Genomic DNA, 21,898 nt, shown 5'->3' with positions numbered 1-21,898 from the left:
ATGTGTAGTTCTTTTTAAAGAAAATATTTGGATGTATTAAATTCTTGAATATTAAAATGAAGTGTTTGAAAGCATTTTAATATATATAATAAGTACTATTAAGTAAGTGTTTCTGTGTACACATCCTTAGATAATTAATTAAACGAATTAACGTTCCATTCCGCGTCTTACTTAAAAATATTGCTTTGAATATTTATTTGACGAATGTATATTTAAATGTATATCTTTAATTGTACTTTGAGTTATTTGTCTATTTGAGATATATGGCATATTAAATTTAATTTAATTACAGACACAAAACAAGTTAACGCAAACACCAGTTGTATTTCAGAACGATTTTCGGTTTAGTCACTTTGTGCCGGAATGTCAAAAATATTATGACGTTTTTCTTTTCGTAGAGAAGTGACGACAAGTGTTTATTTGCAAGAAAATTAAAAATATGGCTGCAGAAATTAAGCCTGCTCCTAGAACACCCAATGATAGATTTTCTACAACCAAAAAACCAGCACTTCTGAGTAAATTAGAAGGTTGTACCGACGACGTTAATGCTGCAGTTGTGATACCTGGGGAGGATGGAGTAATTAGCGTTTGCGATGATAAGTAAGTGTTTTTGGGTGATTTTACAGACAATATTGCGCATTTTATCAATGTTTAGTCATCATCGTCAAATTTATATTCCGATTAACTCGATACGAATTTAACGTATTGCAGTGAAAAAACTGGTTAAACGCCCTAGTGGATGAGAGTATTTGGGGTTGTTTGTGATAAAGGGCCAACATCCAAGACTTTTTAAAAAACGCTTTAGATGTGGATTACAATAAACAGCTATATTTTGAAATAATTCATTTTTTTTTGTTTACTCGAATTTGTACTAATTATGATGTACCATATTTCTATAGAACTGTACGAGTTTGGCTGAAGAGGGATTCAGGACAGTACTGGCCAAGTATCTGTCAATATATGCCCTCTGGATGCACCTCAATGTTCTACACTCCAGAGACGAGGCAATTGTTCATTGGACAAGAAAATGGGACAATATCAGAATTTACTCTCGCTCCAGATTGTAATAGGATAAATCCTGTAAGTCCATATTTATGTTTACTGAGACTGTTTACAGTTGTAATAAGGAATCACTTTGGTCTTAATTTAAGACTGAGTCAAAATAGGCATCTCTAATTTGAGTGTCCAAGAAAAATAAATGAAATTTACAGCAAGGATGAGAATAAACCCTTATTTATATGTATTCTAAGTTGAAGTAATCAGACCCACTTATGTTATCATTACTGTCAATTGATATTAATTACCACTAAAACCACAATATCTACCTCAATTATTATGTAAATTTATACCCATGAATTAGTCTAAATATTTTACAGTAAAATCTTACAGAATAGTATATTTATGTTGTATTATGTAAAGTTATAATGTAATGTGTATTTGTGAGTTATAACACTTATTTATGTGTTGTTTGTTTATGTGTATCTCTGAATTTTACAAAATCATGATATCCTACATTTATGGGACATTTTATTCGTGTCTCATGTTACCAATAGACATAAAAATTGTTCAATTTGCATCATATACAATGTAAAAGTAAAGTATGTACATTTTAAAATTCTATTTTGCATTTGTATATAAGATTTAGTTTGAACATGAGTAAGTGTGTGATCTATATTGGTTTTATATTCATGATTAATGTGGTTCTGTACTAAGTGAAAATACCTTTACAAATTGTAAAATATAAATAAACGGAAACCATTTTTTTTGCTTATTGAATTTTGTTAATAGCTACCGTAAAAAAATGTACTACTAGTTATATCCCTGTTTTGTGTTTATACAATGAACTATTGCACCAAAAATGTAGCCTAACACTAATCTATTCAAATTATTGTTTAACAGAGTCGGGAATACTTAGCTCATACAGCAAGAGTTACAGCCGTAGTCTTCTCGTTAAGTTGTGAATGGGTTCTATCTGTGAGTCGAGACAAAATGTTCTCATACCACTGTAGTGAAACTGGCCGCAGGATCGGTGGTTACTCCTTTGAGGCCTGGTGTACAGCTTTGCAGTATCCTTTTTTAAATGTTTACAATGATAATTGGATGTAGTTTTTTTATAAATTGGTTATTGTATCTGTTTATTTCTATTTTCACAGAATTGCATTTTGATAAATTGTAAACAAGATTAAAATGAAGATTTATATATATACCTCATCTATTAACATGTTTCAATGAATTATATTTTTTTCCAACTGTGTATTATTTGAAATTTCTTTAGTTGGTACAATATCTGTAAACCAATTAAATTTTTTTAGCATATAATATAATTGCATACATATAATATTGATATATTGTGATTTTTGTATTTACTATTTGATATTTCTTAAATGAATAATTCAGATTTGATTCTCAATCGAAATATGCTTTTGTTGGAGACTACAGCGGTCAAATAACAATGTTAAAATTAGACAATAATGGGGCTACTCTTGTGACTACATTGAAGGGTCATACTGGGTAAGAATTCTCATGTTATATAAATAATTTGGCTGCTTGTTTTTACCCGGCTAACAGTGGAAGGGCAATGATTTTTTGAATGTATGTTTGCCTTTGTTTACTACATTGTTTCAAAACAAAAGTTTCGTTTGGTGTCTATTTCTCAAGTAAATTATACTCCAGTCTTCCAATTTGTATGTAATTTTCTAAAAATTTTAAGAAAATCTCTAACATATAGAAATAACATCTTACTTTTAAAACAGTTTGCAGTCTGGATTTTTTTTTATTTCAGTTAAATTATCCCAGACCCAAAGTAGTGATTAAATTATAGTTGCGAATAGTAATAAATTGTGTTTAATTATTGATTTCAGTTCAGTAAGAGTGCTGAATTGGGCTGCAATACCTCAGTTACTTTTTAGCGGTTCCTTTGACCAGACTATAATTGTGTGGGATATAGGTGGACAGAAGGGCACAGCTTACGAACTTCAAGGTCATAGGTAAGAATAGTTTATTGAAAACCCTACATTTGTAAGAATAAAATATGAATAGGATTCCATGATATTATACTACTGAAGTTTAATTGCGTTACATTTAACAACAAAGAATAATTTTAATTTTGTAAATAAGTTATATTCATAACTGCAACAAATTAAATATCAAAAGTTATTCCATTAGCCATGCTCCTGTAAAATGTAAATCGAAACAATTTCAAATTTCGAACATTTTGGTCAATTTTAAATTTCGTATTCGTTTTTTTTTTTCTTTAGCAACAAAGTGACCGGGCTCTGGTACGTGGGCGGTTGCCAGCGGTTGATATCGAGCGGCGAGGACGGCGCGCTCGGCGTGTGGGAGATGGGCGTCCCGCGCAAGGAGACGCCCGCGTGGCGCGAGTCGGACACGTGCCAGCTGTGCCGCGCGCCCTTCATATGGAACGTGCGCGCTATGATGGAGAAGAAGCAGCTCGGTAAGCGGTGATATTGGTCTGGTATTGATTTTTGTGCTGAGTGAACGTGAACAATACGTTTAAGGAGATTTTAAGTTATTTTACGAACATTACCATGTTCAAAAAAGCAGTAAAATTTATCAATTTTTTTATGCCTTGCTGGATTTAAAATTTAAGGAATAGTAATATGTTATTTACATTATATTGAAATTAAGGGCTGGAGCGGTGCTAAGTGTATTGTGAGTGTCATATATTATCTGTGCAGGGCTGCGGCAGCACCACTGCCGCTGGTGCGGCGCGGCGGTGTGCGGCGCGTGCTCGCCGCACCGGCTGCCGCTGCCCATCATGGGCTTCGAGTTCCCGCAGCGCGTCTGCTCCGCCTGCTACGACACGCTGCGCCACGAGCCGTGAGTACATGATAGTTATTATTCTCTATTATAGATATCGAATTCAATTTTTTTTACAGATAAAAAAAAAAATAGATAGTTAAAAAAAAGTAAATTGTTTTAATTTTGTGCTTTAGTCTTAGTACATTAACCCATATCACACTACTAGGAATGTGTCAGGCAAAACATATTATTTGTATTGAAAAGCATGAAACCATTAGACCTTCCCGTCGCCGATCAGTAGGTACTATCGGTGATTTCGTCGATAATATTTCTTCGGCAATGAAACGTTACCACGTTAGGCCCAAGGCGATGTTGCCAACACGATCAGCTCTGTTCCCAGTGAACTATACATTACTATTACAAAGTTTTGCAACGTATCTTGCCAATAGCCAAATTACACTCTATTTATAAAATGAAACACATCAACGAGACTTATAAGTCTCCTGTGATCCTACTCCTACTTCCTTCCTACTAATATTATAAATGCGAAAGTTTGTAATGATGTGTATATGTTTGTTACACTTTCACGCTAAAAGTACTAAACCGATTGCAACGAAATTTGATACGTAGATTGCTGGACAACTTGAGTAACACAAAGGCAACTTTTTATGCCGATCTCCCTACGGGACACAGACTTACGCGGGTGAAACCGCGGGGCGCAGCTAGTTACAAATACGGAGATGAAATTTATTCGTCGCTTACTCGTTGTTAGAATTGTATATGATTTGTGTTCACATTTCTCTATTTCAGACGGGAATCCCTCGCATCATTCCACGACATGAAACACGCGGTGGCTTCCCTCTATGTGGACGAGGCGACCGGCAGAATGTGTACCGCTGGCAAAGATAGAGTTATTAAGGTACTTACTGCTTCTTAAAATAATTCTATTCATTTTATCAGGTTTTGTTCATGGTGTTTATATGAATTTTCTAAATATTAAGTATCAATTTGGGTAAAGCGGAAGGTCCAAGATGGTTTTTAAATGGATTTTTTTTTTAATTTTATAAATCTTGCTTAAATTGACTTCGCACCTTTAAATTGCACTTTATGATAACTGAACCATATTAAAACAAAAGTTTGGTTGCATGTATACTTTTAATCAAATAAAAATGACATTTTTATTTGATATATATATATATATGTATAATACTAGTAGTTTTTGCCCGCAGTTTCGCACGCGTCAAATTCAGAGTAGTTTAATACTTGTTATTGTACATAAAACCTTCCGTTTGAATCACTATCTATTAGTGATAACCCCATCAAAATACATTTCGTAGTTTAAAAGATTTAAGCATATATAGGGGCATAGGGACAGGCAGAGAAAGCGCCTTTGTTTTATACTATGTAGTGATAGGCTCTGCTAGTGGAATGGACCATGTTAACATTAAAATCACTTCATAATTATATGGAATGAAGGTCGATATTAAAAAAAAAAAAAGAATTTTAATTTCATCATTTAAATGTTGATTGATTTAAATTTAAAATTTTGTTGATAAATTTTATTTTTATTGAACTGAAACTGGATTATAAAAAAACAGTAAAATTTAATTACATTCCTAGGTAAGAATATACGATCTTAAATCAGATGATAGAAACAGGAAAAAATTTATAAATTCTTTTGATACGTATCTACAAAATATTTATGTCTCTTACTCAACATGTGACAAACTGACAAATACCATTATTGTAGAAATTAACAGGAATACATAAGAATCTTTCAAGGTGCGGTGATTTCCAAATAAAATCTTACACGTGACCTTGTGAATTCAAACAATGTGTAATTTAAATTCACACATGACTCACAGTCGCTAAGTAAATATGACCTAAAAACGATCAAGATTGTCTACGTCACACCTTTTGTTTTATATGAATTCTAGATATAAACATTGGATAATTTTGATTCAGCATTGTGTCGAGGTGTCCTTGTCGGTGCCATGTAATTTATGGCGATGTGAAATAGTTGTGATAAGGTTATATCCGAATGTCCAGCAGGTTTTGATTTATTGTAAATATTATAATATTATGAATCATGATACATTGGAATTTGGATATTTTAGAGTTGAAATTCAGTATGCAAGACGTTTGCATCGAATGATTCCGAGTTTTCACGCACACGTACTAAATAGAAAATTAATGTTGCAAATTATGTTTTGGAGTAAAATTTTATATAGAGGAAAATATGTTCGAAAAATAATAAATTTAGGTTAACTTAAACAGCTTTTTAAATAGGATTCAGACTAAATACAGTTACACACTTTAGAAAATTAGTTTTTCTTGTCTAATTTTTTCAAGCAATCGCGTGCGTCTCCCATCTGGTTTATTTTTGTATTTTATTATAAACTGTGTATGTTTTCTCTGAGTTGATGTCAGTCATGTCAGCGTTTTCTCCGAATTGGCTGGTTATAACAAAATATCAAAAAGCCTTTCGCCAAAATATCCTATTGTGAATTAGAAATAACATCGCTAACAAATTTATCAGAAAATAGGAAATTTACTCGAGTTTACGATCTTACACGTTCTCCTGATACACGATTAATTTAAAAACATAAACAAAATAACAAACATGAATATGTTTGTTTACGCTATATAAATTAATTTATCTTCATTATCATAATCAATGTCATACTTGCAGTGATGCAGTCTATTTTTACGACGGTCCACGAATACCAATGTGGCCTGATTGATTTATCATGTAACTAACTGCAAGGTAAAACAACCGGATCTTACATTTTGCGTGATTGTCTGCAAAATTCCGTTTTTTTTTTGTAACTACTAAATATAAACAGCTATATCGTCTTTGAGTGAATCTAATGAACTAGATATGCAAGATCTTTGAAAATAAAGAAAAAAGTCCCTCCCATTATACTGAGTCACGTACACATATTTTTGAGAAAACATACGTTCAAGATGTTATTGAATAAAATTTGAAAATAGATTGTCATAAAAATGGTTTGTATTTTAAGACACTGTATGCTACGTTTTTGTATTTGGGTATTTGTAACTCGTACAAAAACAGTAAAACGTACTCGGTAGTTTTTGCAACGTAAATGATATTAATCTATGTAAAAAAAGTTATTTATCGAGATTAAAAGTATATTTTTTATCATTACTTATTATATAACGTGCTAGTATATAAAATTTTTGATCATTGATATTTTGATCAGGTTTGGGACATCAGCGTACTGCTAGCGCCGGCACCGAAACCCGGAACCAGCGACCAATAGCCTATTTGAACGTCACACTTCGTCCACACGATCGAGACTCGCTTATAACATTGGTTGTATGTATGTATAGTCTGTGCACTTCCGATCTAATCGACGTGCATTATCTGTGCAACATTACGGCATGTTCGAATTTCAAATGAAAATTATTCTTCTTTTAAGCGTAAGATGTATAATCTTTGAAATTAACGTTTACCGTATAGTGAACGCTAATTTTTAAATTTATTAAAAATAGTAAATTTATTTTTGTAAATTCGTGCCTACGCAGTAACCAAAAACACAGAAAGGTCGCTTTCAAGGTCGAATAGGTAATAATGACCATCTTATAGTTTTTAAAGGATGTGTTAATCTTCGGAGATTAGTCATTGCATTAAAGCAAACTGTAGCGGATATAAAAGATAGATTTTTTTTTATTATTATTTTGCATTCTTAAATAGTTTCTATTTATATGATTTGATTGTATTAAAATAAAATGTACATGGTCCAACGAATGATTTAATGTAATTTTACGTTTATGGCTATATTATTATAATGTAAGACTGAATCTTTCAGGATAATAAATTATGAAAAGATCTTGAGTATATTCGTGTATATCGCGTAGACGTATTAAATGTTAAATGAAACATTTCTATATATTATATTTGTATTTCATTGTAAAACTTAATATCATTTGTTAGTTATAGATTGTTTGTTGAGCACATTTTGTAAAATCACACGCAACATTATAAATATTAGAGCTCATCATATTTATTTTTATAGATTTGTTTTCACTTTAAATTCATCTAATAATAGACTTCACGTGAATGGTTGGAAAATGTTTTAACTATATAATTTATGTGCATCACGCTGTGTAAAGACAATATTTGAAATAGAGGATAATGTATTATTTTTAATATCATATTTTAATTTTGAATCTAACAAACACTTCATGAAATTTCCTAAAAAAGCATTTTTTAGCATACCATTTTTTAATGTAAATATCTCTTTAAAGTTTGAAATTTATTGTTACTTAATGAATAATTCAGTTTCTGTTAAAAGGAAACAGGGTTAAAGGAATAAATTAAAACAATTTAAAAATGTAATTCAAAATTTACTAGATTCTCTGAAATTAAATTCTAAAATCTTAAAAATAAATAACTTTTCGCTAAATATTATTGAAAAGTCGAAAAACTTATTCCGTAGGTCTTCTTTTGGGGGCAAAAGTTCACTTTACTTGTCATATTAAGTAACTTCAAGTACGTAACATTCTAGATCTTAATTTTAGATGAAATATACAACTTTTACGCCCTGTATAAAAATTTTATGTATGCAAATACACCTATTTAAATTAATTTGTCTTCAAAAATTTACTTAAAAAATAAATAAATTTGGAGACAGCTATTTACAAATAAATTTTTGGGTCGGTTATAAAATTATCTATTATCATCTGGTATGAAAACTTAAATATATATATATATAAATTTGCCTTTCATAAAAAGCTCTATGAATATATACAGAAAAAACTCTGAAACCTACAATACATAATTTAATCTACATTGCTAAAAAATGATGAAATACTAACGAATCATTTGGCAACATCGCGTTACACGCTCCATAGCTTGCCTATATTCTAACAAGGTCTATATTACAATTTACAACATATTAATGAATATAACATGGCATTTAATTAAGCAGTAGTTAATTGTAATAATTGGCTACGTCAAGTCGAAACGGTACGCGGTACATTTGAAGTTTTTATAAGTTCGATTAATATTTCATTTGCTTCCGGCGTGGACCAATTATTATTCATTGGTGTATAAAATCGATGTAATGGTTTCAATCTATTGCTATAGACACACGGAAGGGTTAAATATCACTGCAAACTGTTCGAACAAATACATCGACTTGAGAGCAACGGTTGCTATTATTTCAGGCACCTTTTTTTTTTATTTAAGACTATTTAATTGTAGTTTTTAAAGATGTTAAATTCCAATGAAATTGATTGAATGATTAGAATTGTTTGAAATACTACAATTCGCTTGTAACACACAAAAGTTTTAGTTATATATTTATAGTCACTGTTGGTTTATACGTTCGTTGCGTAAAAATTAACATTACCATAAATAATATAATCTGACACCTGCTAATGAGTATTGTGTTTTTCAAGCGATACATACGGTACAAGTTATGACATTGGAGTAAATTATAAATATATGCATGCAAATTCAAAGGGAAAAACCTTGCTTTTATATAAACTGTCGCCAAAATTATGTATAACGGTAAAGTGGTCTTAGCGAGACTAGTCTATTTGTAGTTTGGTAACATTGTATTTAAATATATTTTGTCATTGTGCTACTTATTAAAATATTTATAATTTTAAAATAGTATATTAACTATACTAATTCTTAAGTATGTTATGTAAGTTTTTGTTGATTAAGGTTTGTATTAAAGATATATTTCTAAATAAATAAATTACGTTTATGTTATCAAAAGATTTTTTTTTATTTGAGATAATGCGTTTGTAACTTAACTTTATATAGCTATTGTAATTACTAGAAATAGTTATACCTATATAGGATGCTTAAAGTTTTTATGCCAATAAAATAATGAGTATAAAGCGCCTATCATTGCATACATCGAGGTAGATTGAAATATACGACTAAAATATAAGTTATATGAATTATTCTATACTGTGACAAAATTGTATTTGTATTCACAGTCTTTAGATCAGGTACACCGTGGACTCCTCCCCTTAGCTCGAGTAGCTTAGCCATGATAAATAGACCAATATTTACCGTTTGGTTCAATCAGGGCACACGTACTGTTCGTATGGGACGCAAATCTGTCCATTGAATACTTGGCCTATAGGGCAAGTGAGGTATGTCCTTTGGCCGCCCAAACAGAAGTAATAATTCTTGCACTCGGTGCCGGCGACAACAAAGAAGCCATTGTGTCCGCAATGTTTCCCGTGATCTATGTGCTCCTTTCTCGGCCCTCCACATTCGTGACGCGATGGTTCTACGCACGCGTGGCCGTCGAAAATTTTTCCTCCTAGACAGGATAGCGTTGCAAGACGATCTCCGCCCTCGCAGAAAAAGTATCTGCAATAGTAACAATGCAATGGTTAAATTACAACAAGAATATAGATGTTTTAGAGTGAAATATTAAAGTACTATTATTGTACTTATAACTTTTCCATAATTCGGGATTAAATGGTATTAATTTTTAGAAGAAGATTTACCTGTGACAATTAGAATCAATTTCAGCATGGTATCCATCACTGAGTCCTGAACATGAATAGTCTTTTGATGGACATAGGTCAAGACGTTCTGGTATGCAGGATTCTCCATCAAAAACATGTCCCGTTGGGCAGGCATACATTGCTTTTTCCCCGTTTATACATGCATAAAAGGCCCGACAACTTGCATCTTTCGCTCTATAACGACCGTCGGAACGGCCATAGCAAGAGTCTCTCTCTAAATTAGGACATAAATGTTGCGAAGAAGGCACACATTTTACACCGTCATACACTTCACCAAATGGACACGCAAATAAAGTCTGTAGTGATCCCTCACAGTGATAATATTGGCTGCAGTTGGACTCTAGATGTTGATAAGTCCCACTAGGCATTCCTTGACAAAGTTTAGACATTTCGGGTCCTTTACAATAAAAGCTGTTCTGTGATACACACTTCGCGCCATCGAAAACCTTTCCTTGTTCACACATCCCTCGAGAGACTACTCTTCCACGACGGCAATCGTAATAAGATGAACAGCTTTTCCAATCTCTATATCGACCGTCCTGTCGGTTAAAGCAAGGGCTTCTTGCCGGTGGTGGGCAGTAGCTCAATTCTGCAGGCTCGCAACCGGATCCCGAAAATAAGAAGCCCGGTTCACACACCCCGCGTCCAATAACTCCATGCGCTTTACACACAAAGTATTCGCGACAACCCGTCGAACGATCAGCGTAAGCACCGTCAGCAGCGTTCTGACACAGCGAAGCGCATGCTTCATCAGAACAAAAGTCAGCATCTCCAACTGGTATAGGTATTGCTGTCGATCGTGGGGCTGGACAATCATTGGTGCAAACCCCCTGACAAGATTCCACTGCTCTCACTTCCGATCCACGACAATGCAGAATCCGTCGACATTCATTAGACGAATCAGGATATTTGCCGTTAGGTAAGCCAGCACAAACGGGTTCATAACATGTACCTGCGCCTCGAGAGCACGCTTGGCGGTCTGTATCAAACCAAGACCCAGGTGGGCAGGTGTGATCTGTGACTGTACCGTTTTCGCATCGATAGTAGTGGCGGCATGCAGTTGTTGGTGTCGTATAAGCAAACGTATCTCCGGGCGCGCAAATACGCTGCGTACAACTGCGACTCGGGCTCATTATACACGCACCCGCAACTTCACTAAACACTCTTCCCGGGGCACAAGTGTAACGTCCTTTCACTTTTCCATTTACACACCGCACATATTTTTCACAATCAGAATCGTAGTCGGCGAACAGCCCATCTTTAACGCATGAAATTTTTTCCTCATCTGTAAATGAAAATAAAAATAAAATTCATATATTCATTTCCAACCGCATTGTGTAGATATGTAAATACATATAAGATAAAACATTTATCGTTGTCGTCCTGATTAATATTGTCATGAAGCTCAAAGATGCGCATAACTTGTATGTCTGAATCACTTACGTGTGTAAGCTGCGAGGAGCAAAAGCACAGCGAGGATGCTGTGGCAGCGGGCAGGCGTTCGCGCAGACATTTCGGCTGCGACTGATCGTAGCGCCGGCCGCCGGTGGCAGCCGCAGGCCGCAGTGGCACGCGGCGTGACGCAAACCCTCGCCGCGATCCGCATAATATAGGGTTCCTTGACATTCGCACTCAAGCCTCCGCTGTAACCTGATCCCTGCGGCCCGGATGCAACCTACGAGTTAGGAATCTAGACACGCCTCGCTCTACCGAGCTTTCGAGTCTCCTTGTTGAGCGTTTCGTGTGGCCGTGAACTTTTATCTTCGCATTTGTTAAACAAATGTTGAACGAACTTGGAACTACCACCGAGTAAAAGGATTTGCTATAAGACTTCCGTTTAATGATAGTTAAGTACATAGGTACTCCGGTTATCGATATACCTAATCGCTGACTCGACTGTTCCGTAATCGTAGTCGTGGGAAAACAGTGCAAAAAATAAATGGAAAAGATAATATCGAAACGAATACTTGGTATTAAAGTAGAATCTCCGAGAATTTATATTTATCACCGCGGCAATGGGATTATTCTGTTATATGACTAAGAATTTTCTTCTTCTTCGTTGTATGTTTACTAGCTTTATGCATAACAAGCAAGTGGATTTAATATTTCTACACATGCTCTGCTGTACACCTCTCCTAAATACTTAATATTATTTATTCCTGTCATGAGTCATTACTTATTTATAGAAAGGATATTCAATAAATCTTATTATACCTATACATATCTATCAATAAAGATTATGTACAAACTAACTCATTTGCTTATTTAAACTAAAACTACATTCCATACATTTTTGTATTAAAAATTATAAAATTCTACATGGGTCGGTTATTGGCGTGTAATCTGATACCAGAGATCAATGGAATGTTAAAAATTCTCACGTTATTATTATCTAAATTTTCAAATGGCGAAATCTTGTTAATTTTTCGTAAAATCCAGACTTGTAATCGACACCCCTCGAACGTTAAATTATGCAAGGAATGTGATCTGTCAAAATTACGAGTCAAAACTACTCGGTTGGCAGATCTCTACAGAGAGCTCCATCCAATTATTTTAAAGTTATTATAAACTATGCAGCTAAGAATTTTGAGGCTAGTTCCGCAACCATGCCATGTCATATTGAAATTGCGTTGTATTTAAATTTAAATATTATAAGAAACCAAGAGTTTGATCTGAAGTTCTTTATTAACATAAACAATTGAAAAACTTCAGTCACATCCTGGTAGTACCCGGCCTAGGTCAACATTTTATTATGTAACTTCTAAATTTGCATATATTGTACATATATAATGGTGTGTTTGAACTTAGTCAAATAAATAATATAACGTAATATGTTACGAAACAAACAGTTTAGGTATGTATATTTTATCTCCATTTAATGTTGAAGTTATTCGGTTTATCCGGTTGTCTTATTACCAAAAAATATAGCAGAACGATAACATATTAAGAACATTGCAAAAAGTATAAGTACGTACACGTAAAGAAAATTACACAGTTCGTCAATTCCATTCCCATTACGTCGCGGAAAATAATAGTAAGTAGAAAAAATAATCGCGTCATTTAACCGCAGCAATTTAGCCAACATTCAGTTAAAAGCAAATAAATGCTGGCGGATCTCGTGCGAGTCATCTTCTCATATTGGACGTTCTAAAAAGCCAATTACATACGAAAATAAATATAATCGATCAGCGATAATTTTGTTGGGATTTCCATATGTAGAAATTCGGAATGGGTAATAATTTGAGCCTTCATAAATATTTAATTTACTAACGATTTAAAATTAGTCGAACATGAATATTATCATTTTCATATCGACTACATTAACACGTGTATTGCATATTATTACGTTTACAATGGGAGCACAATATATATTATGCTTCTAATATAAACATATAAGCATATATATATTATAGTGTAATATATATAATGTGTACAATGTACAACGTTCTCTTAGGTACCTACTGCGTTACACACAACGTAATGTCAAACCAGTATTTCAAAAGGGGTGCGTATTTAATACATTTATGTATATATACGTAATACGTATAAGAATGCATTGGATTATATTAAACGTGGAATTGTAATATTAAAATTGTGCACTCTTCGGAACGAATTAGGCTAGCTCGCAGGGGGAATGGTACCCCTGGTATGTGTGAGCCAGAGGCCTGTATACTTTTCCTCTACTTTCCCAGCCCAATCCGTTACTCCTGACGTTTATCTATTTCTTATCCTTTCTCCTTTAAAAGCGGGCAACGGGCCTTACCTCTGAGAAGGTTCATGCGCGGTGGGGTCGCCTACCAGTTACCATCAAGCGATCCACTATGTTCATGGCACGTGGTGCGTAAAAAATCACGTATTCAGATATTTATATATTTTACATATATTTGTTATTTTTTAACACATATTATCGATGATTTTTTTTTATATACGGTAACCCCGTACACATTCTATTATCTGTGAAATCGTGCCCTTCACATAAACATGGTATCAAATCATGACAATTAAGTCCATATGTAATTATTATATGTCTGCATGCCATATACCTAAATACATATTATGCTATAGTCACTAATGCGACAATGTTGGTAATTTATATACAATAAAGCGGTCATAAATAGAAAATGTAATGAGATTTAAATTAAATCAAATCAATCATGTATTATATTCACAAAACGCAGTTCATAAATCAAAGGAGGATAATTGGGCAACAATTCACATAAATGTTCGATAAATAAAATATTTATTGATTGCAAGTAATTATATTATATAGTGCGAACCACGAACGAGGACAGTCAATTTTAATTTTATACATACAATTATAATGTTCCTGAACTAAACTAGAAAGGATGACATGATCAGAAGTTAAACGAAAGAAGGCTGAGAGACAAAAAACTGTAATTTGACTATATAAAATCAATTTTAGGTTTTCTCTACATGCAAGAAGGAAATAATGAACAGACACACAGTTATTTATTGACACAGTAAAGTCAAGAGACAAATTAAAAAAAAGAAAGCATGATTTCGGCCATTCACTTCCTCATTATGAATTCGCATGGAGGTGTCAATTAACCCTGACATGTACATGAATGTGGTTGGACATGGCTCAGCAACACACGGTGACCAGATAACGTCTAATCATTGGCACAAGGTCGTTAAACTCACGTATATCATGCTGATCATAACAATATGATCATGTTTTTATTGGTATTTAGTTCTCCATTACGAGAACAGTACCACACCGATTTTCATTGTCAGGTAGGTCGTATGAAAGTCAAGGGTTAATGTTTTTGTTGGCCAATTATTTTGTGGAAACATTAAAGTTTGATGACACTGAAATTAATTTTATCACTAATACATTATTTCTACTTCATCTTATAGTTAATACAAGATTCTCTATAGGCTTATGTATAGTGTTGCGTCGTCGTTAAAGATCAGATTACTTTATGCTGTTGACTAAACTTGCTTCAATTGTTTTATTGACCGTATCGTAAAGTATTTGATTTTCTCTTTACAATAACTGTTTTACCTCACTCATATACGCACATGTTGAATAATTGGTTCGCAAAGTTGTATCGCCACAATTTAAATTTAGCTCATCTGGTTCAATATCCGCTTCGTTTGAAGTGTTGATTGGTCTTGGGACACTTGATTTGGAAAAAAATTCAGATTAGATCGAAGATATAATCGATATACTAGATCAGTCGAATTATCGCGGATGTATTGTTTTTGTGCGCATTCCTAACTCATAAATATTGATGGACGCGGTTCCGCGCTTCGATAATTTTTCTCATCCGGGTTAAATGATGCCTCAAGGACATTTTTCGAAGAAAGGAATTCGAAAAAATTATCATATATATAAAAAAAAAAATTCGTATCATAGTGATCTATTGCCAATTGCCGTACTCATAGGAATTTTTTTTATTAATTTTTATGAAATGTCATGTGTACATTTGGTAGAATTGAGATAATGTAATATACTTTTTATACCCCTTAGTAATAAGAGTGATCTAGCAACACAATGTTTACCAGTTAATACTCTATACTATTATCCTTCCTACTAACATCCTACTAATATTATAAATGCGAAAGTTTGTAAGGAAGGGAAGTTTGTTTGTGTGTTTATTGCTCTTTCACGCAATGACTACTGAACCGATTGCTATGAAATTTGGTACGTAGATAGCTGGACAATTGGAATAACATATAGGCCATTTATTATCCCGATATTCCAACGGGATACGGACTTACGCGGGTGAAACAGTGGGGCGCAGTTAGTTATTTCATAAATTTCTCGTGCATACATGTGTAATAAATAACCTTCTGCCAAGTTATCTGTATCTAGAATCAAACGCAGTTTTATTTCAAACTTCTCTTAAAACTTGTCGTTATGTATCATTGGGTGGATATGTTTAGAATAGCAGCTAAAATGACATTAAAACGTGCATAACTTGATATCATGAATACAATTCAAAATTTTTAAACTTATTATTTTAAAACTACACTTATATTATATTATTAAAAGGTTATAATTTAAAATAGGTTCGTGTTTTTAGACAAGATGACCGCAAGCGGATGTTGCTAAAGTTCGCATGCTAGCGTCGCGCTGTCTACTAAATATTTATAGTGCCACAAGAAACAAGATTCAGATTTGTTTAGAACGACTATTGACGCGATTTTATTAGCAGCGTATTCGATTATACGTTACATATCAAATAAAAAACCTGAACTATAAGTATTTTAATCCTGAAATAAAGTTTTTATATTGGCTTATAAGAAAGGAATGTATACATTATAATTGCGAAATAAATTTATTAATATTGATTTAATCAAACTGTTACCATGCAATTTATATTGATACCAGCAAACCGCCCCGGTTTCGGTCGGGTCCATTGATGCGTGTTATGAACGTTTATAAACCTTCCTTTTGATCACTCTATGTATAAAAAAGCGCATTGAAATCTGTATATGTATATCGTGCGAAGTTTCAAAGATCTAAGCAGATATAGGGAGAGTCATTATTGTACATTATGCTTTCATACCTTTATTTTTTTTCAATGGACAACCGAGATAGTTGTGGTGAACGAGCACCAACGCCCATGAACATATTTCTTTTCTTTTCTTCTAGTCTAGTTCTTTATTATCTCACCAACAAAAATGATTTAATACAGATATTGTCTGAATTAAACTCTGCTTATGCGTCTATTGGGTAAAGTTTATTTATGAGCGTATTCTTACAAGTAATAGATTTTGGACATTACTGACACGAGATAAAACGATAATTTGAATGTTTTAATGTGATGTCTTCTTCCGAAGAATTTCAATCAAAAGCCTTGCAGTTTTACAGTAGTTATCAATATTATGTGTTTATATTTGTATACATGCAGCTATAATTTAAAGCACAATTATGCACACACATTATAGTTAATGATAATATGCAATCATATTCAGTATTTATACGTTGATCTTATAATTGCGCTATTTGTAAACATTTTCATTTATATACGATATATGGGTTTATCCGAAATAAAAATATAGCCCATAACTAACTTAGTAATTATTTAATTGTCTGCTATAAGATACAGATCACGTTGCTTTATTTTGGTGAAATAATTTTTTAAATCAGTTCCATACTACGTCCCCTTACTACGTCACAAACTGATGTTGCAATTCAATATTTTAATTAATTATGCATATAAACAATACAATTTGTAACACCTTAAGTTTATATGAACTTTGAGATGTTTTTCTTTCATTCATAAAACTGTATCGATCTGGCGAATGGTCAGTGGTAGCATTTATACTCGTATATCGCTAACTGTCCACCCGGGCTCCATTCGGGTAGACTTATTACGTAAGATTTTCAAATATTTAAACAGTCAATAGGCTAATCCATGCGAAGATAAAACCAATCAACTAAAAATCAGTTCTTACGTTTTAAGTAGTGTAACTAACATGACCTTCTTTTATAAAATTTCCCTACTAATTAAAAAAAACTGAAACAGCGGCGTCTTAAAGTCAGAACTAGACCAAATTTAAATGGAAACAAGCGGAAGGCACCAGCTTTCAAATCATCAAATTCAGTTCACCCAGTCGAAAGTGCTGACGGTACCAACAAAAAAAGAAGTCAGTTGATTATTATTAATACGAGAGTACCTCTGTCTTTTCTTCACGCCTAACCCACTGAACCGATATGGATGGCATTCGTGAATTGGTACATAATATGTAGTTTGCAGCGCAACAGTTTTTAGTTTAATATAAATTTTATCATGGAAAGTCAGGAACGGTAACTGTGAAGGTAAAACCCCGGGACTGTCTGTCTTTTCCTTTGATTGCGCTGCTGAAGGTTTCTTTTTTTTTAATGGGGAAATCTTACATAGATACACACGGCCTCCGGGGGGAAAGGAGCCGTGGGTTATGTCGGATTCCTACCGACTAAAACCCCACTGTGTTCCGTCCAGCCGCTTTAGTGAAACGGTCACGGGAGCTGCTTAGTCCACGACCCCATTATGTAAGGACCTTTTTTTTTTTTTTTTTTTTTTTTTTTAAGTTTTATGTAAGGACCTAGCGACATATTTCGACAGAGATTGCAAGATGCGTACCAAAGACTAACCGGAACTCTTGATGTAATAAAGCGACGTCTAGCGTTATAAGCCTATGGTATTTATGTGAGTTATTTCTTCCAGCGCTTAAATAGCTAACCGAGCGTGCGTGGCGATTCATTGTCGTGGTATTTCTACTGTTTCTTGGTTCATTGCCATTGATATTACCTTGTTAGATAATCAGCAAAACAAGAAAGTTCACATCCGTATTCTATTGTCCTGTATCACGAGATAACTTACCGTTAGATTGTACAAATTGGCTTCAAATATTAGTTATAACTAATACTTGTCTTAACTAATTTATTTTATGATGTGTTCTCAAAGTTTAAACTGTTAAATCTATAGACAAGTAACAAAATAAAGATTGTTGTATAAAACAGTATTTTTTTTATTTTAAATTAAGCTTTATTTATGTTCTAGTTTCAAAAACATGCATGCATGCTTTGTCTTTTACTATTTTTTTTTAATCTCATTAATAATTGTTTATTTATTTCGTTCACATTCCATCCTTTGGAGGGTTATCGCCCGAGGTATATATATAGCCTATAGCACTCTGAATTCAACTACTTATATAATGGTGAAATAATATTTGAAATCGGTTCTGTTGTTCCTGTGATTACCGCGTTTATACAAACTAACTTTTCAACTTCATATTATTAGTGTACATAGTTATTATAAATTTCCATAAATAATTTTAATATTAAACTGGCATTCTAAGTTTCATATATCTAAAAACAATAAAATTACACAACACAGTTTTACACCAGGTCAATAATATTCGAACAGGTGCGCATAAAGATTTCATTATAAAATAATATATCTAAGTCCATGCGGATGTGCGGCGAAGTATGCATAATTACGAAGATATTATTATCAAAGGAGCTTTATCGTATGACGCATTAAAATTGATTTATTTATAATAAGATCTAAAATATTATATAACTAGCCAGTATTCGCGGCTGCGCCTAGGTCTAAAATAATTGCCTATGATAAAGGTGTAGCATTCTAAAAAAAAAAATTGAAATCGATCGAGTCGTTTTTAAATTTATTCATTTAACACAAAAATCATTTTAACACAAATGAATTGAAATTTCGTACAAGGTATTCATTCTATTAACATTTATAAACGTATCGAAACTTCTTTTCAATTAGCGTCTGCGCGTTTCTGCGTCTCCATAGAGAATGATACTTGCACCTAGAGAGGTATTATTTTATATATATTCATAAAAAAGTAAATAAAATTTTTAACTTTGTTATATTCACAATCAACGTAATTCTTGGCAATTTAATACAACTTTATCATTAAATACGAAGTGTTACCTGAGCAAAAAGATCCATAAAAGATTCTTTATTGTTTTATCTGTGGTTTGAGTGAGGCGTGAAAAATGTATCTGATTGATCGATATCATGCGGTTGAATACATTGATGTGCCTTCATATATTAAATTAATAATATGTTATTACAATAACAATAATAAATGAGAGTATCATGTTAAGATCTTGACACTGTTACATAACCTCAACCCTGTTTGTAACAACTTCATATATTAATATTTATTGCATTCATCTGCATAAGGACCATATGTTTCATGACTAATCGTTCGAGGGAACAAAAATATTTGACTCGTCTTGCTTTTCCAGTTTTACAAGGAAAGCAGGTTAACATTAAAAAAGATGAACGTTGTTTTCTTTTAAGCAGATAAGCGGCTGTTTTCAAATTTGAACGATTAATTTTCGAACATATCAACACACGGATTTGCTAAACCGTACAAAAGAACTGTGTAAACTCAACTCAAACTCAAAACATTTATTGCAAGCTATATTTAACAATCTATTACAGTGTATTAAAATAGTTCAATTTGTATAAGTGTATGATGAAAAAAAACTTAATGTAAGAAAAAGATATAAAATGTATGACTGTCGAGCGTTTACTTGGAGGGAATTATGGTGAAGTCAGGTACATAAAAATACATGAACATGCCATGAACACTTTTCTTTAGTTAATATATTTCATAAAACAATGTAGTTCTTATCTGGTTACCAGTTGGGTGAAGATCGATTAACAACTGTCTTCTACTATAGCGATAAACGATTACTAAATGTATGGTAATAACTTCGCAATACAAACACTATTTACATATGAAAAGATTTTTAATAAAGCGTTCTTAGGTAAAATCGTCGCATCCTGTTTCATACTAATGATTTTGGTTTTTTAGCTTGGTGTGTAACATAAATTAGTCAATATTTAACATGCTAAGTTGGTTTTTAATATTCCATTGATATTTATTTTATTGATATTATTGATTTTTAGTGAGATTGTGTTATCTAAACTAATAATCTATATCAATAAAATCGGAGTGTCTGCTTGTAATATTAAAATAACTGATTTTTACTTAATCTATCTATTCGGTAAATATAGCAAAATAGTATTTATGACTATTTTTGTCTCTTTGTTTATCTTTCTTCCAGTCTGTTTGTTCTGGATAATCTCTAGAACGGCTGTACCTACTGATTTTGACGAGACTTTCATTGACAGATAGGAGATATAATAAGAAGTAACTTAGACAATTTCTCATTCCCAGAAACATTGGGTTAAGGGGCAGACTTACTTATGCTGGTAAGTGTGGACGCAACTAGTAATAATAATATTTTAAAGAGGAAAGATTTGCGATTTCACTCAAAACTTCTTGACTGATTCGAAAAAACCTTTCTTCGTTTGAAAACAAATATATGTATCATCCTTGAATAAACTATCTGATATGTTTTGAAATAAATCGAGATCATTTTATTGATAAATATTATCTGGACCTACCTAATTTACAATTTAACCTAAGATATCAAAATGTTAGCAATAAAAGACACGAGTTTGCGTGCTGTGTGATGATATATAAAATAATATTATTACTGATGCTATGAATTAATGGTACCTACTCGTATTTGTCAAAAAATTCGAAAACGTATGTCCACTTATCTAATATAGCTGAGCCACAATAACAGTTTTTGTTCAAAGTTAAAATGTGCGTGGAATTTTAAATTGGCGAAATGGGTATCAAAATATGAATCCTTATACATTTAAATTATTTCATAAATAAGGTGACATAACCGTTTTGCTATCGAGGTATGAGTAACACTCTAAATTATTTGGATCGGACTCTCATTCAGAAGTTATAAAGTGTATAAAAATTGTTTTAGTAAGAAAAATATACAAAATAATGTTCATCGTTTAGACGATGGCGTTAAAAACCAATTCTGAGTGTTATGCAAAAACCCCAAGGCAACGGGAATTTAAAAATATCTATCAATACATAAACAATTTTATTATTTTCTAATTAGTATATAAAACATAATTTTAATAATTCGTTTCCTACATATATCAACGATAATGATTAATATAATGCTGACTAGACAACATTTTTTAAATCAGAATAAATTTTGTTTATTATGATAAGTACACCACTAACCAGGCCCCTAGTACCCGGCAGCCCCGCTAGTCCTGGCTACGGTAGCGGTCATGGTAAC

At 32.8% G+C, this 21,898-nt stretch overlaps 2 protein-coding genes across 2 annotated transcripts; one reads left to right on the top strand and one right to left on the bottom strand.

Annotated features, from left to right (window-relative positions):
- Positions 1-367: 367 nt before the first annotated feature.
- Positions 368-9,508, top strand: LOC119839672 (WD repeat and FYVE domain-containing protein 2). The gene is made up of 9 exons (XM_038366081.1): positions 368-600; positions 900-1,080; positions 1,900-2,066; positions 2,398-2,511; positions 2,862-2,987; positions 3,258-3,454; positions 3,699-3,840; positions 4,573-4,681; positions 6,987-9,508. Exons 1-9 carry the CDS (start codon positions 440-442, stop codon positions 7,044-7,046), a joined length of 1,257 nt encoding a protein of 418 aa, XP_038222009.1. The 5' UTR covers positions 368-439; the 3' UTR covers positions 7,047-9,508.
- Positions 8,961-11,910, bottom strand: LOC119839663 (zonadhesin-like). The gene is made up of 3 exons (XM_038366069.1): positions 11,728-11,910; positions 10,264-11,569; positions 8,961-10,123 (listed from the first exon to the last, which is right to left on the bottom strand). The coding sequence occupies exons 1-3, from the start codon at positions 11,888-11,890 to the stop codon at positions 9,826-9,828; spliced, it is 1,767 nt and encodes a 588-aa protein (XP_038221997.1). The 5' UTR covers positions 11,891-11,910; the 3' UTR covers positions 8,961-9,825.
- Positions 11,911-21,898: the final 9,988 nt, after the last annotated feature.

This window comes from Zerene cesonia, chromosome 1 (genome assembly GCF_012273895.1).
Source record: "Zerene cesonia ecotype Mississippi chromosome 1, Zerene_cesonia_1.1, whole genome shotgun sequence".
Lineage (NCBI taxonomy): Eukaryota > Metazoa > Arthropoda > Insecta > Lepidoptera > Pieridae > Zerene > Zerene cesonia.
The sequence above is the reverse complement of the archived record's forward strand: the minus strand, read 5'-3'. Positions and strand labels throughout refer to the sequence as shown.

Excerpts from the sequence above, each read along its gene's own strand:
- LOC119839672 (XM_038366081.1), top strand. The coding sequence starts at position 440 with ATGGCTGCAGAAATTAAGCCTGCTCCTAGAACACCCAATGATAGATTT. Across the intron at positions 2,512-2,861 it reads ACATTGAAGGGTCATACTGG|TTCAGTAAGAGTGCTGAATT; the intron begins GTAAGAATTCTC and ends TATTGATTTCAG. Across the intron at positions 3,841-4,572 it reads GACACGCTGCGCCACGAGCC|ACGGGAATCCCTCGCATCAT; the intron begins GTGAGTACATGA and ends TCTCTATTTCAG.
- LOC119839663 (XM_038366069.1), bottom strand. The coding sequence starts at position 11,890 with ATGCGGATCGCGGCGAGGGTTTGCGTCACGCCGCGTGCCACTGCGGCC. Across the intron at positions 11,570-11,727 it reads GCTCCTCGCAGCTTACACAC|ATGAGGAAAAAATTTCATGC; the intron begins GTAAGTGATTCA and ends TTTCATTTACAG. Across the intron at positions 10,124-10,263 it reads ATTGATTCTAATTGTCACAG|ATACTTTTTCTGCGAGGGCG; the intron begins GTAAATCTTCTT and ends TTACTATTGCAG.